Source organism: Argopecten irradians, chromosome 2, assembly GCF_041381155.1.
Source record: "Argopecten irradians isolate NY chromosome 2, Ai_NY, whole genome shotgun sequence".
NCBI lineage: Eukaryota > Metazoa > Mollusca > Bivalvia > Pectinida > Pectinidae > Argopecten > Argopecten irradians.
Genome location: NC_091135.1, coordinates 3,976,426 through 3,999,151, shown reverse-complemented (window position 1 = coordinate 3,999,151; position 22,726 = coordinate 3,976,426). Strand labels below are relative to the sequence as shown.

The following is a 22,726-nucleotide window of genomic DNA, read 5'->3' as shown; positions in this document are numbered from 1 at the left end:
GCCAAAATAATAGAATATATCACTTCCTGTCGGTAGATTGATACAATATTTAAGTAAACTACATCAGTCAGTTGGGCGATTTCAAGGGGGACAATAGGAAGAAGACGTCTCAAGTTGTAAGATTGAAATTTCCTTTAAAATATATGGGAATATCTTATACAAATGTAAAATTTTCCAGAGTATGTTTGTAATACCTTTTTATAACCATAGCACACCCGTCCCCTATTTTTCATTAGCGTTGGAAATAAACATGTGTGTAATTAACAAATAATCACCGGTCATTGTATCATACATATATAGCGTTATTGACTTGCAAATCAAAAACTGATAAGAATGTCCTACATTAATTCATGAAGGCAACAGAAGTTTTCGGTGCATGCTATTACATATATCACGTACAACAACCTACTTTTCGATGAATTCCAATGGCAAAATGAGCTACAAAAATAAAGCAGTAAAATCTTTAAGTCAAGTTATTAATTAGAACCTCGAAAAGACAGGATATTCGGGTAAATTATAGAATTGTATTTTTCATGTTCCGAATTTAGTATGAAACAATATTGTTTGAGTTAAAAAAAAAACATCTCGAATCTTATAAATGTATTTACGTTATGGTTAAGTAAACAGTTCACTTTTGTGAAGCTCTTGGTTTGTACATTGTATTACGACCAGGATTCCGTCATTGGTAAAAATAGGATAACAGCCAATATGGCCATGATCGTAGGATGACGGGTGTCTAGACTGGATATATACAGCCAATGTCACATGATGATTGATGTCATAGTAATCCATACCGGGGTCAGTATTTAATATATTTCTAGGGAGACATCAATAGGTACTATGATAGCAGTCTCGTATACAAATGTGTGTTATGTTATCGGGGTAAAATGGGAATCAACCGAGGTAATACACGGACGTTCGGATTGTCTCTGTCATCATGACCTTAACTGCCCTCAAATGATCAAGAATATAAGACTCTTCCATATGTGGATATGAAGGATAGGTATATTCTACCCGAGGGTCACAAAATGTAGTAAAATCCGAGGCTTGCCGAGGGTTTTGCAACATTTTGTGATCCCGAGGGTAGAATATCCCTATCCATCATATCCATTTATGAAAGAGTATTTTTCTTTCATACCTCGACGTTTTATTGCAATTTTACAACTATAATATCCCGCCATTTTGAAATAGATTCGAAGAAACCCACGACTAAAATCAATTTTCCATACATGAAAAATTACGTGATATTTTCAACCAGAATTCCGTTGTTTGCATCTTTTTTAGTAAAACCAGTCAAGTTTGTGAAAAAATGTTAAAATTTTACCTAGGAAATAGAAATTTCTTCGACGCCGTGACGTCAAGAGGCTTTATTGCATGGGTACATGTAGCTATACAATACAGCCTCAGGCGGCATGAGTGTATTGCCCTAGACCAGCCAGTATTACACCCGTAGGTATGAAAGAAAAGAATGTAAACCATAGCCCGAAAGAACTCAAAGGAATAATGCTAGATGTTTGAAGTGTTTGCTTCCTTCATCGCCTTGTGTGGATGTATCTGTACTACACCATATAGATAACGCCGTTCTTTATCGTATTACCTGTACAATGTATGGTAGTAACACTGGTCTGCTATCAAGTGATAGGTTTATAGCATCTCTATATTAGTAACGCATATTATAGGGTCTAGTATATATATTTTCTTCATAATTATGTGTCATTGCGGCGGAATTGTTTGTGTCTAGTCATTTAGCAAAGTTCGTTACAGCTTCCGACAGACTAGTTCAAGACCAAAACGGACTGATATGTGGGTCATATCAATCCAATGGATATTTTCTACACCAATTCCGCTATTTGTCCTTCCAAAACTTTAATTATCCAAACATCAAATACAACAATAATACAGTAAAGTAATGGAAACATATCATTATATATATAATATAAATGCTGATATCTTCCATATTCCATCTCATAGTTGTTAAAATATAAAACATCTAAAATCATGTCTTAAACCGATTGAGTTATCCCATTTGCAAATCCCAATTACTGGCATTGTTTATAAGATTGATCTTCATCACGCATAAAAACGATTTACGAAATGAATAAGGAAACAGTTATATGGATGTATTATCTGCACATGTGATATGATGAGACATTTTAAAAGTTATCTATTATGAAGAAAGCTGATTACTAAGCTGCCGACTTACGATAACCTGTATCTGTATCAGCCGGCCGACCCGCGACTGTCACATGACGGGTGATCAATGTCGGATATGTTATTAGCGAGGAGACAAACATGATTCTCTTAATGACAACGGTCTGTCTGTTTATCTCATCTGTTACAGCACAAACATGTACCAAGTTGTCGAGCTGCTCCTGTCAGGATGATACCGGGCTGGTGATAGACTTGACACCCCTGGGGAACACAGACACTACCCCTAGGTACGTACCTCTCGAGATCTCTACTAAAAAGGAACATCATTCATTGTCAAATACATTCTAAATAACTATAACTTCAGATCAAGGTGATCACTGATAGTAGCCGTATGAGGATGCCATCATGGGTCTGACCCGTGTGAGTTTGAGTGTCAACGAATACTCTAAGCTAGCACGGGTCTGACATTTGTTTAGGACAACAACAGACAGGGTCAAACAGACATATGTAGTCGGATAATAAGGAAACATCTTCAGCCAGATGCAATCTTTGTCGTTTGTCCACAACACACGTATTGGAAGAATCATTTGAGAACGAGATGATTCAACAATATCAGATGGTCGACGTTTAGAAACATCTGACAGTTGCCTTCATTATCTCAATAGCGTACCCTAATATCTAATGTCTAATGTCTTGGCAAGTAGCGAACTTTTGACTCATTATACGACGTGTGAATTCCACTCGAAACGGTTGAGGTATAGATCAAGGCCTACCAGAAGTTTCCTATCGCTTAAACTCTAACAATATTGGAGAAAAGGACAGTATAGTCTAAATGATTCTGATGGCTTGTGTCGTGTGAGCAAGAAGATCTAGGGACATAATAGGTGTGAAAGCCACAATAAGAAGTAGGTCGATGTCAAAGTATTCTGAATATTCTTTTCTGTTTATGTCAAGTTCCTTCATCTACCATTTGATTTACTCTTTTGTTGTTGATGATATTAGTTATTAAATCTGATACCTGCTTTGACGTTGATTCCAGATTCCAGGACATTCCCGACTCCAAGGGAAAGACAGACGTATACTCGTGGAACCCGTGCCAACAGTTTACGGAAGGCACGTGCGTCAATGAAGCGGTATGTTAGGACGTGTAATGACATTGATTTCGTCATATACTAGAATTCAACGTATAATTGAAGTCAAGAACGTGAACATACATACTTAATGTAATCTTTCCATTTATTCACCAAGAGTCAATGTAAATCGTTATTAGACAATATTTTCCTCGTTGAATCAATTTAATTGGTACATAATAAAAAAAATATGCTGCGATATGATTCTTTCAATAAACTTACTGTCCTTACAGATCCATATTCTCAATTCGTTTCATAGAGGATCTGAAACATTCAATTAGGGGTCAATTTTGTTGGTAATGACTTTATCAGACCTATCACTGATGGTATAATTTTACGCCAAACTTACTTTGACATTTTTTTCTCTTGAGAATGGACAACCGCTAGATAATACTAATGCCATTATCATTGTAGATTTACTGAATACAATATTTCGCACACGATGACTTTAAAATTTATTTCTCGGTGCCAGGCGTGTAAAGTCGTCCCGTCCGGAATGATCACCCAATATCTGGGTATAGGCACACAGGATTCCGCTACCTTTCTGTATGATGACAAGGGATTGCTTACGCTACAGTACACGGACGGCAATGCGTAAGTCAACATGTCCTCTACTTATGTTCACTCTCAAATTATTTGTTGTCCTGGTTGCCATGGAAGCAGGTACAGTAGTCTATGTATCATTATTTCTGCCAATGAAATAATTTGAAACTTCATGCCACAAACGAAAGTACATTCCATCTTACAAGTACCCTGCAGGCAATTATCATAAATTCTGTATCGTTAGAATTTCTTCGAGATGATTTTAAATATGATGGAGAACAATTTCCATGAAAGACAGCTAGTGTTGAGACTCGGACTCTTTCTCTTGTCAATCCTTCCACGGGAGTGCTTTCTCCCCTCCCCCATATCCTCCCCCATCGTGTGAGGATTGGATGTTTCTAAAACACAAGACATCCATTGTGCAAGTTTCCCGTTGTTGATAAGCATTTTTTGTGTTCAACAGGACGACAGCAGTAAATATAATCTGTGCACCAGATGATGAAGGAACAGCTACAGCGTACGGACTAGACATGGAGGACGGCCAAAAAGAATACGTAGGTCTATTACAGTCTCACGTTATAAACATTTGTAGGTAGCTGTGACAATGTTCTATAAATCGAAGTTTAGAATAGTACGACTTTTTTATAATTCAATTCCATATGTTACACTCATTTATATTGGTTAGATCTTTGAGATTATTTTTCCATAGACCGAAAGGATTGTACAGCGAGTATTATGACGTCATACATACAGAACGTTTGTCTTCGCTTAAATGAAGAATGTCCTTCCGTGTTTTGTCTATGACTTCGTAAACCCAAAAGATATTGAGAATAATGCATAAAGAAATGAATCTGGCGTAGATTGAAACTTCAATAATTTGACGTATGACATTGTTAAAATACCCCATAAGTGAGCATGACATTGTAGGTAATGGAGTTATGAGTTTTGTACAAACTACAATGTACTCTCTTGTTTGTGGTGATAGCAAGATAATTTTTCACTTGGATAGTTGTTATGGTGTGATTAGATTTTAGCTGTGGCTTTTGTTGTATCTTTCGCGGGCTGATTGTACAAACTACAAAATATGCCGATTGAATCATTTTCGTTTATGTTTATAAATATTTGCTGTTACATATTTTCTTTCAGCACTTTGAATTAAAAACAAAATATGCCTGTCCTCCTAGCGCCAAGGGAACACACATATCGACAGGAACATTACTGTGTATAGGGTAGGTATCGACAGGATAGGGTAGGTATCCGGGAACACACATATCGACAGGAACATTACTGTGTATAGGGTAGGTATCGACAGGATAGGGTAGGTATCCGGGCACGTGTTATATGTAACAATATAATCTTACATGGGCATGTCAGGTGGACAGGGATATCTCATCCCGAGTGAAAGATTTTGGCTGGTCAATCCGAGGCTTGCCGAGGGTTGATGGTTAATGGTAAAAATCTTTCACGAGGGTTGAGATATCCCTGTCCACCTAACAGGCCCATGCTTGATTCTTTTTCTCCCTTACTTTAACGAGATATGGTGGAAATTGTATTGATGACGTCACTGTCTAGCGCTTGTGAGCTTTCTTTTCCCTACCCCTGTAAAAGCGCGGGATAACCCTGACAAGTGTGGGAGAAAGGTATATTCCAGATAGCGCAAGTGTTGAAATTGACATACATGTACATATAAAGAAATATCAAAGAATCCGCTTTGAGCCAAATGATATTGATTCTCCACGATAACTTGTGACTAAAATGTATACGCAATACTATTTTACCCCATGCGCATCCCCAGCGCATGATAAAGAAAAATAACAATAGAACTATGTTATTTTGGTGGGTTTTTTTCAATCCTATGACCCATTCTTGTTAATTCGTTCATACAAAAACATTTCTTAACTCATGTTTCCCTATTGGAATCTCTATTATAAAACACTACATAAATTTTCCTGATATCCGATTCACTGAATGACATTCCCCTTTAACACACGATTCAGTGATGACGACTGACTTGATTTTGTCTGTTTTCCCCAGATTTGCCGGAGTTGTACTAGTGTACGCTGTATCAGGTGTGTTATTTCAAAGTTTTGTGAGGAAGGAGACAGGGAAACACAGAATTCCTAACTATGCTTTATGGACAGCGATTCCAACACTAGTAAGGGTAGGTTACAATGAAATGGTATTAAACATGAAATTAAAATTAAACTTAAACGTGTGATACTTTCCATACTTTTAATGTTATACATCATTAACAGTTACCAACATTTTGAGAATTCCAATACTTATAATGCATAGGTTTTAATTTTACAGGTATAAATACCACCTCAAAATAAAATTTGGTAGTACGCCAAATTATCATATTTATATGCAATGCAATGAAGTTATAACATGTGATCAAACCACGGAGAAAACTTGTGGTCTACAATTTCATTTCATATTTTTACAGTGTTATTGGTATTAATAGTTAAAATAAATTGTTAATTGATCTCTGCATATATGTTTTCATCTAAATATACAATGAAAACATTCTGTGTTTATCAGGCATCTTACATTTTTGGCTATGTCTTTGAATGAGTACCACATTTTGCATTTTTTGCTGTGTCTTTGAATGAGTACCACATTTTGCTTTTTTTGCTGTGTCTTTGAATGAGTACCACATTTTGCTTTTTTTGCTGTGTCTTTGAATGAGTATCACATTTTGCATTTTTTGCTGTGTCTTTGAATGAGTATCACATTTTTAGCTCGCCCATTCGAAGAATAGGGGGAGCTAATGTTGTAACCCCGGCGTCGGCGTCGGCGTCAGCGTTGGCGTCCCATTTCACGTTAAAGTTTTTGAGCAAGTTTCTGTTTGTTTCGTCAATTGTTTAAGCTTAAGTCATCATAAATGTTTATGATTTTATTTTCCTAATGTGTATGGATGCTGAACGTGATAATACAACCAATTTGGGGCCCTTTAGGGATTTTTTGAGTCTGTTAATTTGTCATATTTCCATGTTAAAGTTTTTGAGCAAGTTTCTATTTTGTCAATTGTTTAAGCATAAGTCATCATAAATGTTTATGATTTTATTTTCCTAGTGTGTATGGATGCTGAACGTGATAATACAACCAATTTGGGGCCCTTTAGGTTTTTTTTGAGTCTGTTAATTTGTCATATTTCCATGTTTAAATAGTAAATACTTGAACAACAACTTCTTCTGAATAGGCGAGCTTTGCTGTTCTCCAACAGCTCTTGTACATTTTTGGCTGTGTCTTTGAATGTGAATCACATCTTACATTTTTGGCTGTGTCTTTGAATGTGTATCACATCTTACATTTTTGGCTGTGTCTTTGAATGTGAATCACATCTTAAATTTTTGGCTGTGTCTTTGAATGTGAATCACATCTTACATTTTTGGCTGTGTCTTTGAATGTGAATCACATCTTACATTTTCGGCTGTGTCTGAATGTGAATCACATCTTACAGTTTTCGCTGTGTCTTTGAATGCGAATCACATCTTACATTTTTTGGTGTGTCTTTGAATGTGAATCACATCTTACATTTTCGGCTGTGTCTTTGAATGTGAATCACATTTTACAGTTTTCGCTGTGTCTTTGAATGCGAATCACATCTTACATTTTTTGGTGTGTCTTTGAATGTGAATCACATCTTACATTTTCGGCTGTGTCTTTGAATGTGAATCACATCTTACAGTTTGCGTTGTGTCTTTGAATGTGAATCACATCTTACAGTTTTCGCTGTGTCTTTGAATGTGAATCACATCTTACAGTTTTCGCTGTGTCTTTGAATGTGAATCACATCTTAATTTTTTTTGATATGTCTTTGAATGAGTATCAAATCTTAATCACAATGCAAATTCATTTTTTATGTTTCGCGTATGTAATAAATCATATTTATGAAATGGATTTATCACATAAGTGCACACGGAAGTCATAAGAAAATGATAACAATACACGCGTTTACTTTCTACATGTCTAAACCTAGCTGGGATGTTCTGATCTATCAAAGTTAGTTAGTGGTGGAATGAAACGAAGGACAGTAACTCGGATGCATCGGAATGGGCCAGACCACAGCAAATGTCATCCTCAATAATCTAGGGGTTCCGATCACTTACGATCTCTACACCCCTGAACTATCTCATAGTAAATTGGAGGCAACAAAACAGAACAAAAGTAATTTAGGCGTTTGAAGACCAGAATAACAGTATAATGTGACTGGCTGTGTGACTTTGAAGTTGGGCGTCGCTCTCTCTCTCTCTCTGTTGTCTTCAAAGGAAATTTTGGCTGGCCCGTAATTGGTTCAGGTGTTTTCCTCTGAGCTGCCTTCAATGTTACTAGGAGTCAGTCTAGGGGTGTAGATATCGTAAGTGATCGTAACCCCTGGAGTATCGAGGATGAGCAAACGTATACCGATAGCCAATACCTACATTTTATGGGTGTTATATCTTGTTTGTTTCAGGATGGCGTAATGTTCACTGTAACGAGAGGGAAGGGAAAAGTTGCATACGACAAGATATAGATACTACAACCTCGTTAACTGTGATAACCAGAGCGAAGTTCACAAACCATTTCTGTCTAGCGGATGGCACTGCATCCAGCTGGCAGAAGATACTGTTGGAAATCATGACACTTTAAAACTGATAACAATACACTGTTAACGACTGTGATAGTATACAAAGTAAGACTGTGATAGTATACAAAGTAAGACTGTGATAGTATACTTGTACTGTGATACAAAACGGTTTTAGTTAATTTACATTGAACACATGTCTTAAACTCATCATATACTGTAACTCCTAGTCAAATACACGTTCATATATGCCACATAAATGATAACTAATCTATACAAATTGCGAATAAATTCGTTTATGCATCAATTGAATTTTGTGGCGTTGTTTTTGTTCTTATTTCTCTATTATATACTTATCATTTTTAACTTCATAACTTCAGTTACTAGGTACGATATTGCCGGATACTGGGATTGTTGAATTTGGCCATACTTGACCATAGACAAACCAACATTGCATCTTATATTATAATTCCATACAATAATACTGCCTATCTGTGTGAATTAATCTTATAGAAGTCATTGAGCTGGTAGGCTTGATGATAAGTTAATACAATAATATATGTAGAGAGAAAGAGAGAGGGAGGGAGAGAGAGAGGGAGAGAGAGACTACAGTACAAATTCAGATAAGCAATTTCTACTTAAGTTTTTCTCCTCTTCAAATTTAACTAACAATATATAATATACAATTTGTAGTATTTTCAGTTTTAAAATGTTAACTCAAATTGATCAGAATTCCACACGAGTTTCATCAGAAATGAACTTGGCCTTAACGAATTTTCATGTGGATTTCTATTGTATAGGTTTCGACATAAACAAGCAACGTAGAAATACCTTTCAATATAAATATATAATGCACATGTCAGTTAACATTCCTTATCTTAACCTTGATAATAGATCCACACCACAGTGGCCGAAGTATACCGATAACAAATAAATATGTAGTGCCCCACATGCCAACAGTGAACTGTCCAAGGTATACGGTACATTGATCAGAAGCCTAATCGTGTGGTGCATGAAGACAACATGTCCATTTCTACACTGAAAATAACACTGAACAATGGAATCAAGATGCCTTTGTTTGGTCTGGGCACCTGGCAGGTAGGTCGACGATTGATATTCCCAACGACTATTCCTATGCTACATTGCATACGTTATAATCCCGTATATGACACTAACTTTATCGGAATACTTGTACTAATCTTTGCTCTATTTGACAGTTGTGACGACCATTTGCTCCAAAATTGATACACATCCCCCTCGAATATGAGACCATATTGACGCCCTCGCGGTTATGTTACCAAAGTGACGCCCTCACAATTATGTTACCCTAATGACACCCTCAATATTATGTTACCCTAGTGACACCCTCTCTATTATGTTACCCTAGTGACATCCTCACAATTATGTTACCCTAGTGACACCCTCACTATATGATTATGTTACCCTAGTGACGCCCTCAAATTATGTTACCATAGTGACACCCTCATAATTATGTTACCCTAGTGACACCCTCATAATTATGTTACCCTAGTGACGCCCTCACGGTTATGATACCATAGTGACGCCCTCACAATTATGTTTACCCTAGTGACACCCTCATATTATGTTACCCTAGTGACATCCTCACTATTATGTTACCCTAGTGACGCTCTCACGATTATGTTACCATAGTGACGCCCTCACAATTATGTTACTATAGTAACACCCTCACTATGATGTTACCCTAGTGACGCTCTCAGGGTAATGTTACCATAGTGACGCCCTCACAATAATGTTTCCATAGTTACACCATCATGATTATATTACCCTGTTGTCGCCCTCACGATTATGATCTCTTATAATTTAGATAAATATAATTGCTTGAATTAATATTGCATGCTCATTAAAATGCATGCCTACATGTCCTAGCCAGAGTGTGATAATGTCTTAATCTTAGCCAGGGCCAGAAAAAAATGTTCATCAGCTTTAAGGTTATAGATAAAGACTGTGGCCATGTATTATCTAGGGGTATGAAGTATATCATCTGTGATAAGTTATATTGTTTTACCGCTAGTTAGATACTTAATAAGGGAGTGTGTGTTGCGGGGGGATTTGATCCCTGTACACGATACAAATGTATACAAGCCTTCAAGACTTATAAAACTGTATACCAATGTCTAAAATGAAAACATCGTCCATTTGTCCTCCTAATATTGACACTACCATAGAGATAGTAATATAGATAATGATAAGTTTGATGTTTATGTTTATTTGGAATCCGATCCTCCACATAATAAATTTCTTAGATGTTGCAAAATATTTTACAATTCATCAAAATGTACTACCATAACTACATATCTACGTTAATGTTTTTATTCTTTGTTTTTATGATCATAATGTTTGTCTGTAACTTGACTTAGATTTACATTTTAAGTGTGGTTCATATCAGTCACTGTAAGTCGACCTAGATTTATATTTTTATGTGGTCCATATCAACTACTGAAACTAGACCTAGATTTACATTTTAAATCTTGTCAATATCCACTACTATAACTCGACCTAGATTTACAATGTAAGTGCGTCCATGTCAGTAACTGTAACTTGACCTAGATTTTTACATTTTAAGTATTGTCAATATCAATCACTGTAACTTGGCCTATATTTACAATTTAAGTATTGTCAATATCAATCACTTTAACTCGACCTAAATTTACAATTTAAGTGCCGTCCATGTCAGTAACTGTAACTCGACCTATATTTACATTTAAGTTTCGTCCATATCAATCACTATGACTCGATCTAGATTTACATTTTAAGTTTCGTCCATATCAACTACTGTAACATGATCTAGATTTACATTTTAAGTTTCGTCCATATCAATCACTATAACTCGATCTAAATTTACATTTTAAGTTTCGTCCATATCAACTACTGTAACTTGACCTAGATTTACATTTTAAGTGTTGTCCATATCAATCACTGTAAATCGACCTAGATTTACATTTTAAGTTTCGTCTATATCAACTACTGTAACTCGGCCTAGATTTACATTTTAAGTTTCGTCCATATCAATCACCCATATCAACTACTGTAACTTGACCTAGATTTACATTTTAAGTGTTGTCCATATCAATCACTGTAAATCGACCTAGATTTACATTTTTAGTTTGGGCAATAGCAAACACTCTAACTCGACCTAGATTTACATTTTAAGTCCATATCACAATCCACTTGCTCTACGTACAACCATTGATAAAATGCACTTCTTTATGTCTAAGAGTAAGCCAGAGGAAGTGAAGGCTGCCGTGAGGACCGCGTTGGATTCTGGGTACCGCCTGTTTGATACGGCCTTTAACTACCAGAACGAGGCCGAGATAGGCGAAGTCCTCCAGGAATACCTTAGTACAAACAAGGTCAACAGGGATGACCTGTTTATAACGACGAAGGTAAAATATACCTGTTTATATCGACAAAGGTAAAATCTACCTGTTTATAACGACAAAGGTAAAAATCTACCTGTTTATAACGACAAAGGTAAAATATACCTGTTTATAACGACAAAGGTAAAATATACCTGTTTATAACGACAAAGGTAAAATCTACCTGTTTATATAACGACAAAGGTAAAATCTACCTGTTTATAACGACAAAGGTAAAATCTACCTGTTTATAACGACAAAGGTAAAATATACCTGTTTATAACGACAAAGGTAAAATATACCTGTTTATAACGACAAAGGTAAAATCTACCTGTTTATAACGAAGGAATTACTGTTTTAACGCAAAGGTAAAAAATCTAACTGTTTATAACGACAAAGGTAAAATCTACCTGTTTATAACGACAAGGAAAATTCTGTAAAAACGCAAAGTAAATATATAACGACAAAGGTAAAATCTACCTGTTTAACGACAAAGGTAAAATATACCTGTTTATAACGACAAAGGTAAAATCTACCTGTTTATAACGACAAAGGTAAAATATACCTGTTTATACGACTAAAACTACCTGTTTATAACGACAAAGGTAAATCTACCTGTTTATAACACAAAGTAAAAATCTAATAACGACAAAGGTAAAATCTATACCTGTTTATAACGACAAAGGTAAAATATACCTGTTTATAACGACAAAGGTAAAATATACCTGTTTATAACGACAAAGGTAAAATATACCTGTTTATAACGACAAAGGTAAAATATACCTGTTTATAACGACAAAGGTAAAATTACCTGTTTATAACGACAAAGGTAAAATATACCTGTTTATAAACGACAAAGGTAAAATATACCTGTTTATAACGACAAAGGTAAAATCTACCTGTTTATAACGACAAAGGTAAAATCTACCTGTTTTATAACGACAAAGGTAAAATCTACCTGTTTTTATAACGACAAAGGTAAAATCTACCTGTTTATAACGACAAAGGTAAAAATCTACCTGTTTATAACGACAAAGGTAAAATTACCTGTTTATAACGACAAAGGTAAAATATACCTGTTTATAACGACAAAGGTAAAATATACCTGTTTAAATCTTGTAAGTTTGTTAAACTATTTTTCCTTGGTTCAATTAAATTTGGGTTCAAAAAGTTCAATTAAAAATGTCACTGTTACTAAAAAAATTTGTTTCACAAATTTTAGTTTTTCGGACAATAACTTGAGAAAGCATCAATGTATTTTTATCAAACTTCACACAACGGTATAATATGAGAAAATTCAGCTCGGTATTGAATTTGGGTTCAAAAAGTTCACTGTTACTAAAAATAATTTGTTTCACAGATTTTAGTTTTCGGATAAGTTGAGAACACATCAATGGAATTGCTCGGGATTAGATTTGAGGTCAAAAGTTCAACAACAAAGGTCACTGTTACTGAAAATAGATTTTTTTTTACAAATTTTAGTTTCCAGATGATACGTTAAGAACACATCAATGAAATTGCTTGGGATTGCATTTGGGGTCAAAAGGTCACCGTTACTAAAAATAGTTTGTTCACAAATTTTCGTTTCTAGAGGATAACTTGAGACAGAATTTGTTCAAACTTCATACAATGATAGCAAAACTAAGCAGTAATAGCTGGCAAAAGATTAGAAAAATGTTATTGACATCAGGGGCCAATTTTTATATTTGTCCTCACCTGATCAACGTTCAGGTTAGATTACGTATGATAAGGACAAAACATGATAACCCGTGTGTGTTTTTATTTGGTTTATAAATATAGAAGCAAAACGACCCCAACAACATTTTCCCCTTCATTGATGGTCAGCTGGACAACGATGGCGCGGTGGATTTTGAAGGGGTTTGGAAGGTAAGCGTTCGCGACTATAGTGTATCTTGATAATTAGAGAATGTCTTTTTAATCGCTTCCTGGAGTCTATTCGATAGTAATATATACATATACAATGAAGGGATGTTCTAATTTTTAATTGAAACATGCATAACATGGTTGTATGCTTTTTATATGAGAGGAAGCTTAAGTCATCTTAACATTTGTACAACCGGTATTTTGATTGTCAAGGAAAGCTGTCTCGCTGAAACGTATAGCGAGACAGCTGCCTTTAGTTGATTTGGTCCTATACAATGTTATGGTTATAGTATGGCTAGGCGGATGATTATGTAATAAGGTCGTACGAGTTATCTCCCTTCAGTGTTATAGTATATGTAATCCGGAATTTGGATAAACCGGAAGTCTTGTTTTTGTAGATGGAAGCTGGCGGAAACGTATTTTGTCATATCCTCTCAGCCAAGCGAGTAAAACTGAACACTAATTCCCTTCCCACCGTTGCCCGCTACAACAAGAATGTTACATGGGTCTGTCAAGTGAACTGCTTTAACAGCTGTTTTCGATCGAGCACTTTCCGTATGCTTCATGATTGATGACGTCATCCACAATGTATTGATGATGTCACGTAATCATTCAGTGCGCGTGCCTTACACCCCACCTTTGTAATTGTCTTTTCCTTAGCAACTATGTGCAATCATGAAGTATAAGAGAAACATTATAGCAGTTTAATGGTGTATTTGCAAGTAAGGTAAGAGATAAAAACATTTTGTCAATGCATTAAAGACCCATTACCTTTCCGAAACAAAAAAGTTAAGTTTCTTAAAAACATACTTAACATAAGAAAATATATATCCATGGCCAAAAATGAGGTTACATTGCCAAACAAATGCAAGATTTCATGCGTAAACTATATTTAACGGTGAAGATTCATTCAGCTCTTCTGCCGTCTGCCTCAGTCATCTAACGCTCGGTAATTAGGACGACGGCGGGAAACGTAATACGACCCGCGTTATGAAAATTAAAAATTAATTTATTCAAATTTAATTCTTCAGAATGGGATGACGGGTGTAGTATTAACGGTAAGCTAATAACTTTTGTGACTCTACAAAATTATCAATTTCGATTTAATTCCAATCTAAAACCGTTTCGGAGAGCTAGTTGGCCTTTAATGACAATGACGTTACATATAAAAAAGATTTGTCACAATATTGTATCAAAAATTTCCCGCCTGACCTTTTCAGTTTTCTTATCCTATAGGAAATGGAGAAACTTGTCGATGAAGGGAAAGCAAAGAGTATCGGGGTATCGAACTTCAATGCCGCACAAGTGGCACGCATCTTGAAAGTTGCACGAGTAAAGCCAGTATTGAATCAGGTTTGGGAGTGTTTTCATTTTACACATGAACTAAAACCAGTTTCAGCTGCAAGCGCAATAGAGTTTTAAACCTCTTAATCGGGAAATTTAATTGCCATGAAAACGTTCTGAGACATAAAAACGTTCAGAGACATGTAAACGTTCTGAGATGTGAAAATGTTCTGAGAAATGAAAACGCTCTGAGATAAGAAAACGTCCTGAGACATGAAAACGTCCTGAGACATGAAAACATTCTGAGATATGAAAACGCCGCGAAAATAACTTAGTGTAAAGTTATTAATCAATAGGTTTTACACTAAAATTCATCAGTAAGTGTACCTCTATCGTTGTGAAATACATTTCTGTATTTATGTTGTTTGTCTAAGAGAGAAAATATTTACTGCTTGACGAATTTCTGTATACAAACTACTTTTTTTCTCTTACTACTACACCGTATACTATCAATAATTTTCCTTTTCTGAACAAAAACGTTTTGTAGCGGTACAAATGATGTACATTTTTATATTTTGCTTTATGCAGGTTGAGTGTCACGCTTATTTTCAGCAGAGGAAGCTAGAGAGAGTTTTACTGAAGGACAATATTAGGTTGATGGCGTATGGCCCGATAGGGTCCCCTGGTAGTACGGCAGCTCTTACGTAAGTTAGACCTCAAATCATTATAGAGGTGTGACAGTGTCACAGAGAGTTATAGCAAGGTAGCCAAATACAACAATAATACAGTGAAAATACCAAATACAGCCAAATACAACAATAATACAGTAAAAATACAAAATACAGCCAAATACAACAATAATACAGTAAAAATACAAAATACAGCCAAATACAACAATAATACAGTAAAAATACAAAATACAGCCAAATACAACAATAATACAGTAAAAATACAAAATACAGCCAAATACAACAATAATACAGTAAAAATACAAAATACAGCCAAATACAACAATAATACAGTAAAAATACAAAATACAGCCAAATACAAAAACCTTACAGTAAAAATACAAAATACAGCCAAATACAACAATAATACAGTAAAAATACAAAATACAGCCAAATACAACAATAATACAGTAAAAATACAAAATACAGCCAAATACAACAACCTTACAGTAAAAATACAAAATACAGCCAAATACAACAATAATACAGTAAAAATACAAAATACAGCCAAATACAACAATAATACAGTAAAAATACAAAATACAGCCAAATACAACAATAATACAGTAAAAATACAAAATACAGCCAAATACAAAAACCTTACAGTAAAAATACAAAATACAGCCAAATACAACAATAATACAGTAAAAATACAAAATACAGCCAAATACAACAATAATACAGTAAAAATACAAAATACAGCCAAATACAACAATAATACAGTAAAAATACAAAATACAGCCAAATACAACAATAATACAGTAAAAATACAAAATACAGCCAAATACAAAAACCTTACAGTAAAAATACAAAATACAGCCAAATACAACAATAATACAGTAAAAATACAAAATACAGCCAAATACAACAATAATACAGTAAAAATACAAAATACAGCCAAATACAAAAACCTTACAGTAAAAATACAATATACAGCCAAATACAACAATATTACAGTAAAAATACAAAATACAGCCAAATACAACAATATTACAGTAAAAATACAAAATTCAGCCAAATACAACAATATTACAGTAAAAATACAAAATACAGCCAAATACAACAATAATACAGTAAAAATACAAAATACAGCCAAATACAACAATAATACAGTAAAAATACAAAATACAGCCAAAAACAAAAACCTTACAGTAAAAATACAAAATACCGCCAAATACAACAATAATACAGTAAAAATACAAAATACAGCCAAATACCAAAACCTTACAGTAAAAATACAAAATACAGCCAAATACAAAAACCTTACAGTAAAAATACAAAATACAGCCAAATACAACAATAATACAGTAAAAATACAAAATACAGCCAAATACAACAACCTTACAGTAAAAATACAAAATACAGCCAAATACAACAATAATACAGTAAAAATACAAAATACAGCCAAATACAACAATAATACAGTAAAAATACAAAATATAGCCAAATACAAAAACCTTACAGTAAAAATACAAAATACAGCCAAATACAACAATAATACAGTAAAAATACAAAATACAGCCAAATACAACAATAATACAGTAAAAATACAAAATACAGCCAAATACAAAAACCTTACAGTAAAAATACAAAATACAGCCAAATACAACAATAATACAGTAAAAATACAAAATACAGCCAAATACAACAATATTACAGTAAAAATACAAAATTCAGCCAAATACAACAAGATTACAGAAAAAATACAAAATTCAGCCAAATACAACAATAATACAGTAAAAATACAAAATACAGCCAAATACAACAATAATACAGTAAAAATACAAAATACAGCCAAATACAAAAACCTTACAGTAAAAATACAAAATTCAGCCAAATACAACAATAATACAGTAAAAAAATACAAAATTCAGCCAAATACAACAATAATACAGTAAAAATACAAAAACACAGCCAAATACAACAATAATACAGTAAAAATTCAAAATACAGCCAAATACAACAATAATACAGTAAAAATACAAAATACAGCCAAATACAAAAACCTTACATTAAAAATACAATATACAGCCAAATACAACAATATTACAGTAAAAATACAAAATACAGCCAAATACAACAATAATACAGTAAAAATACAAAATTCAGCCAAATACAACAATATTCAAGTGAAATATAATCGACAGAGCATATACACAGATTTTAAAACAAAAGATGTTCAAGTTAATTCTTATAAACGTTATAAATAGTGACGTCATTTTTTACGTTATGGGTTTATGGCATAATTTGTTAAGCCAATGAAAACGCTTGTTACAAGCAAGAAGCATAATTTGTTGAACCAAATGAAAACGCTTGTTACAAGTGAGATTGAAAAAAAAGGTTGTTATTAACAGATTAGATGCTCATAGTGCCAGATATGTCGATTGCAATATATGTAAATATCACCAAACGTTCGGTATAAAAGGGGAAAGGTTGTTAATGTCACTAAAACAAACCGTGCCCACTATCTCTTATGTAGGGTACCCGGCGAGTCCCCACCACCTGTATTGTTGGCCGATCCTGTTATAGCAAAACTAGCGACAAAGTATCAAAAGACACCAGCTCAGGTAAATGTAGTTTAGGGTAACTAGCAACAAAGTATCAAGGATTCCAGCTCAGGTAAACGTAGTTTAGGGTAACTAGCGACGAAGTATCAAGAATTCTAGCTCAGGTAAACGTAGTTTAGGGTAACTAGCAACAAAGTATCAAGGATTCCAGCTCAGGTAAACGTAGTTTAGGGTAACTAGCGACAAAGTATCAAGGATTCCAGCTCAGGTAAACGTAGTTTAGGGTAACTAGCGACGAAGTATCAAGGATTCTAGCTCAGGTAAACGTAGTTTAGGGTAACTAGCGACGAAGTATCAAGGATTTCAGCTCAGGTAAACGTAGTTTAGGGTAACTAGCGACAAAGTATCAAGGATTCCAGCTCAGGTAAATGTAGTTTAGAGTAACTAGCGACAAAGTATCAAGGATTCCAGCTCAGGTAAATGTAGTTTAGGGTAACTAGCGACAAAGTATCAAAAGATTCCAGCTCAGGTGAATATAGTTTAGGGTAACTAGCGACAAAGTATCAAAATATTCAGCTCAGGTATTGAAGTTTAGGGTACTAGCGACAAAATAGGTCAGGTAAATGTAGTTTAGGGTAACTAGCGACAAAGTATCAAGGATTCCAGCTCAGGTAAACGTAGTTTAGGGTAACTAGCGACGAAGTATCAAGAATTCCAGCTCAGGTGAATGTAGTTTAGGGTAACTAGCGACGAGGTATCAAGAATTCTAGCTCAGGTAAATGTAGTCTAGGGTAACTAGCGACAAAGTATCAAGGATTCCAGCTCAGGTAAATGTAGTTTAGGGTAACAAGCGACGAAGTATCAAGAATTCTAGCTCAGGTAAATGTAGTCTAGGGTAACTAGCGACAAAGTATCAAGGATTCCAGCTCAGGTAACTGTAGTTTAGGGTAACTAGCGACGAAGTATCAAGAATTCTAGCTCAGGTAAATGTAGTTTAGGGTAACTAGCGACAAAGTATCAAGGATTCCAGCTCAGGTAAATGTAGTTTAGAGTAACTAGCGACAAAGTATCAAGGATTCCAGCTCAGGTGAATATAGTTTAGGGTAACTAGCGACAAAGTATCAAAATATTCAGCTCAGGTATTGAAGTTTAGGGTACCTAGCGACAAAATAGGTCAGGTAAATGTAGTTTAGGGTAATTAGTGACAAAGTATCAAAAGATTCCAGCTCAGGTTTTGAAATTAAGGGTAACTAGCGACAAAATAGGTCAGGTATAAATGTAGTTTAGATTAACTAGCGACAAAGTAGGTAAGGTAAATGTAATTTAGGGTAACTAGCGACAAAGAAGGTCAGCTATAAATGTAGTTTAGGTTAACTAGCGACGAAGTAGGTAAGGTAAATGTAGTTTTTAGGGAAACTAGCGACAAAGAAGGTCAGGTATAAATGTAGTTTAGGTTAACTAGCGACAAAGTATGTCAGGTGTTGTAGTTTAGGGAAACTAGCGACAAAGAAGGTCAGGTATAAATGTAGTTTAGGTTAACTAGCGACAAAGAAGATCAGGTAAATGTAGTTTAGGGAAACTAGCGACAAAGTAGGTCAGGTAAATGTAGTTTAGGGAAACTAGCGACAAAGAAGGTCAGCTATAAATGTAGTTTAGGTTAACTAGCGACAAAGAAGGTCAGGTATAAATGTAGTTTAGGTTAACTAGCGACAAAGTATGTCAGGTAAATGTAGTTTAGGGTAAGGAGCGACAAAGAAGGTCAGGTATAAATGTAGTTTAGGTTAACCAGCGACAAAGAAGGTCAGGTATAAATGTAGTTTAGGTTAACTAGCGACAAAGAAGATCAGGTAAATTTAGTTTAGGTTAACTAGCGACAAAGTAGGTCAGGTAAATGTTGTTTAGGGTAACTAGCGACAAAGTAGGTCAGGTAAATGTAGTTTAGGTTAACTAGCGACAAAGTAGGTCAGGTAAATTTAGTTTAGGTTAACTAGCGACAAAGTAGGTCAGGTAAATGTAGTTTAGGGTAACTAGCGACAAAGAAGGTCAGGTAAATGTAGTTTAGGGTAACTAGCGACAAATAATCAAAATACTCGAACTCATGTAAAAGTAGTTTATGGTAACTTACGACAAAGTAGGTCAGGTAAATGTAGTTTAGGGTAACTAGCAACAAAGTAGGTCAGGTAAATGAAGTTTATGGTATCTAGCGACAAATAATAAAAAAATCGCACTTATGTAAATGTAGTTTAGGGTAACTAGCGACAAATAATCAAAGGACTCGAACTTATGTTAGCGACAAAGTAAAAATGATTCCAACTCAGTTAAATGTAATTTAGGATAACTAGCGACAAAGTATCAACGACTCTAGCTCAGGTAAATGTAGTTTGTAGAATAGGCATTTGGAAGGATTCGACTAGTCAGCTAGGGTTAAAACTTTATCATGACTGCGTATACGGTAGTGTGAACACAGCCAGCGACCATATTATATAGTTCCCGTGATTAGTCTATATCTATACTTTTTATACTTATCAACTTTACTAATACTAAGAGATTCAAAGTTATGAAGTTGATTATGAGGACATGAACAGAAATAGTATGAACAATGAACTTGTGATTTTTTCACGTATATAAACGGCTTCTGGGCTGATAATAAATAGTAGAACAGATACATTTCTCATTGCGTAACAACAGACATATCTTACACAGCGATTTTGTAAATACAGATATAGTATTTTATATAAGATTATACAGAAGATTGGCCTCGTGAAATTGGATATATCAAAAAACATGAGTTCGCGAAATGAGGAGTTTTTATTTCATGGTTGTATTTCAGATCCTGATAAGGAATCTCCTTCAAAGGGAGCTAATCGTTATCCCTAAAAGTGTAACGCCCTCTAGAATTAGGGAAAATGGAAATGTGAGTACCATCGCCATTTATTTCTCCGTACAAACGTGTGTATGTGGTTTACAAACAACAAAACTGTAAGTTTGATCACACAGGGAATAACATTGTTTATTTTGGCACACTAAGTTTCTTCAACTTAATAGTTATCCAATTTGATATAGGTGAACATAGGGAGTTTTGCAGTTGGGATTGCTGTAGTTAAACTTATCTCGGCAGATTACATATGTGTATGTTCTTTTGAATACATTTTAATTCAGCTATGCTGAACAGTAAATGACGAACTTTTCAGGTATTTGATTTCGAACTCTCGCCTGAAGATACGGCCGTTATTGAAAACATAGATACTGACCAACGGATGTTCAAGTATCATATGTAAGTAAAAAGTTTTGTAAAAAGAAAACAAAATCACAAATGTAGCAAAAATTGATAAGAAAATATTTATAAGATTTCATTCATTTTTCTTTTAAAATGGTTGTTAAATTACCGATACATGTATATTGTAATAATGCTATTGTTCATTGTACATACAGTTACAAAAGGATAAGATTAGCACTGTTCTATCTTTACACTTTAATGTGAAAAGGACAAGATTTTACACTAGAAAATTTCCCTAACGTTTCACTGTTTAATTCTCGTTTTGTATTATCCAATAAAACAATGATGAATCTATTTCGTATATTTTAGAATGGTCCACGCTCCCGATTTCCCATTCAACATCCCGGTGTAGGGCTGGGATATGATAACCAGGTGTTCCGAGAGAGGAACCGCTTACTACTTCATCGCGGCATACGCCATACAAATCTACATTGAATCTATCACGGTCTCAACTAGTAATCAGTAGCGACAGTGGAATCATACCACATGGAAACAAATCGTACATCCCGATTATATGTATGGTGTCTCGGTCATAAAAATAATCTTCAAATCTCCATCAATTTAAGAATTTAAAAAGCTTTGTTTATCAACTGCCTTAGTTATTCACTAGAGTTGATTTAAAAATCATTTTGATATAAAGTATTATCAAACGTTTATTACATGTTCTATTGCCTTGTCAATAACCCTTTTTTGTACATGAATATATTTACATTTTTACTGCAGTCCCACTATGTAACCTTATCAAACGCTGTTGGCAATCATATTGACTATGAACTTCAACTGCTTATTTTGACGTCATTATCGTTGTGACATCAGAACTGTCGTGCCAGCAATCACGGACGGAAAACGGCTATTAAAATGGCTGTTAAAATGGCTGCTCCTTCCTTGAGGATAACGAATTATTTAATTCATCATAGATGTAAAATCTCTTCTGGTTTCATCATAAATATGAAACCAAATGTAAATATAAGCATTGAATGTCTTCTGTTGGCATTAATAGCCAATGTTTATACAAATTCAACATGAAGCGCTAGAGCGCTTCATAGAATTTGCCTTTATAGGCAGTTGGCATTCATATTGGCTAAGAATGCCAACTGAAAGATGTTCACTGCTTAAATGCATACCTATATAAAGATAGAGCACTGGTTAAAACACATCATGATCGAATATTCAAGTCAATTATGAAATGATGCTATAAATGCTTAATTGTAAAAAGATATTATATATGTACCATAACTATGTCATTTTTCAGTCAAC

The 22,726-nt window shown here is 34.5% G+C and overlaps 2 protein-coding genes across 2 annotated transcripts; both read left to right on the top strand.

Moving 5' to 3' along the window:
* Positions 1-2,207: 2,207 nt before the first annotated feature.
* LOC138316857 (uncharacterized) lies at positions 2,208-8,476 on the top strand. The gene is made up of 7 exons (XM_069258506.1): positions 2,208-2,438; positions 3,191-3,284; positions 3,754-3,875; positions 4,288-4,378; positions 4,971-5,053; positions 5,859-5,985; positions 8,281-8,476. Exons 1-7 carry the CDS (start codon positions 2,293-2,295, stop codon positions 8,338-8,340), a joined length of 723 nt encoding a protein of 240 aa, XP_069114607.1. The 5' UTR covers positions 2,208-2,292; the 3' UTR covers positions 8,341-8,476.
* Positions 8,477-13,593: 5,117 nt separating this feature from the next.
* Positions 13,594-22,125, top strand: LOC138314175 (aldo-keto reductase family 1 member A1-A-like). Its single transcript, XM_069254365.1, has 7 exons — positions 13,594-13,676; positions 14,910-15,026; positions 15,546-15,661; positions 18,165-18,252; positions 21,023-21,106; positions 21,384-21,466; positions 21,779-22,125. The coding sequence occupies exons 2-7, from the start codon at positions 14,913-14,915 to the stop codon at positions 21,819-21,821; spliced, it is 528 nt and encodes a 175-aa protein (XP_069110466.1). The 5' UTR covers positions 13,594-13,676; positions 14,910-14,912; the 3' UTR covers positions 21,822-22,125.
* The last annotated feature ends 601 nt before the right edge of the window (positions 22,126-22,726 follow it).

What these genes read in the sequence shown, in the direction of transcription:
- LOC138316857 (XM_069258506.1), top strand. Translation starts at nt 2,293, where the DNA reads ATGATTCTCTTAATGACAACGGTCTGTCTGTTTATCTCATCTGTTACA. An exon ending in AACACAGACACTACCCCTAG is followed by an intron (nt 2,439 to 3,190) that starts GTACGTACCTCT and finishes CGTTGATTCCAG; the next exon opens with ATTCCAGGACATTCCCGACT. An exon ending in CGATTCCAACACTAGTAAGG is followed by an intron (nt 5,986 to 8,280) that starts GTAGGTTACAAT and finishes TGTTTGTTTCAG; the next exon opens with GATGGCGTAATGTTCACTGT.
- LOC138314175 (XM_069254365.1), top strand. Translation starts at nt 14,913, where the DNA reads ATGGAGAAACTTGTCGATGAAGGGAAAGCAAAGAGTATCGGGGTATCG. An exon ending in GGTAGTACGGCAGCTCTTAC is followed by an intron (nt 15,662 to 18,164) that starts GTAAGTTAGACC and finishes TCTCTTATGTAG; the next exon opens with GGTACCCGGCGAGTCCCCAC. An exon ending in CGGATGTTCAAGTATCATAT is followed by an intron (nt 21,467 to 21,778) that starts GTAAGTAAAAAG and finishes CGTATATTTTAG; the next exon opens with AATGGTCCACGCTCCCGATT.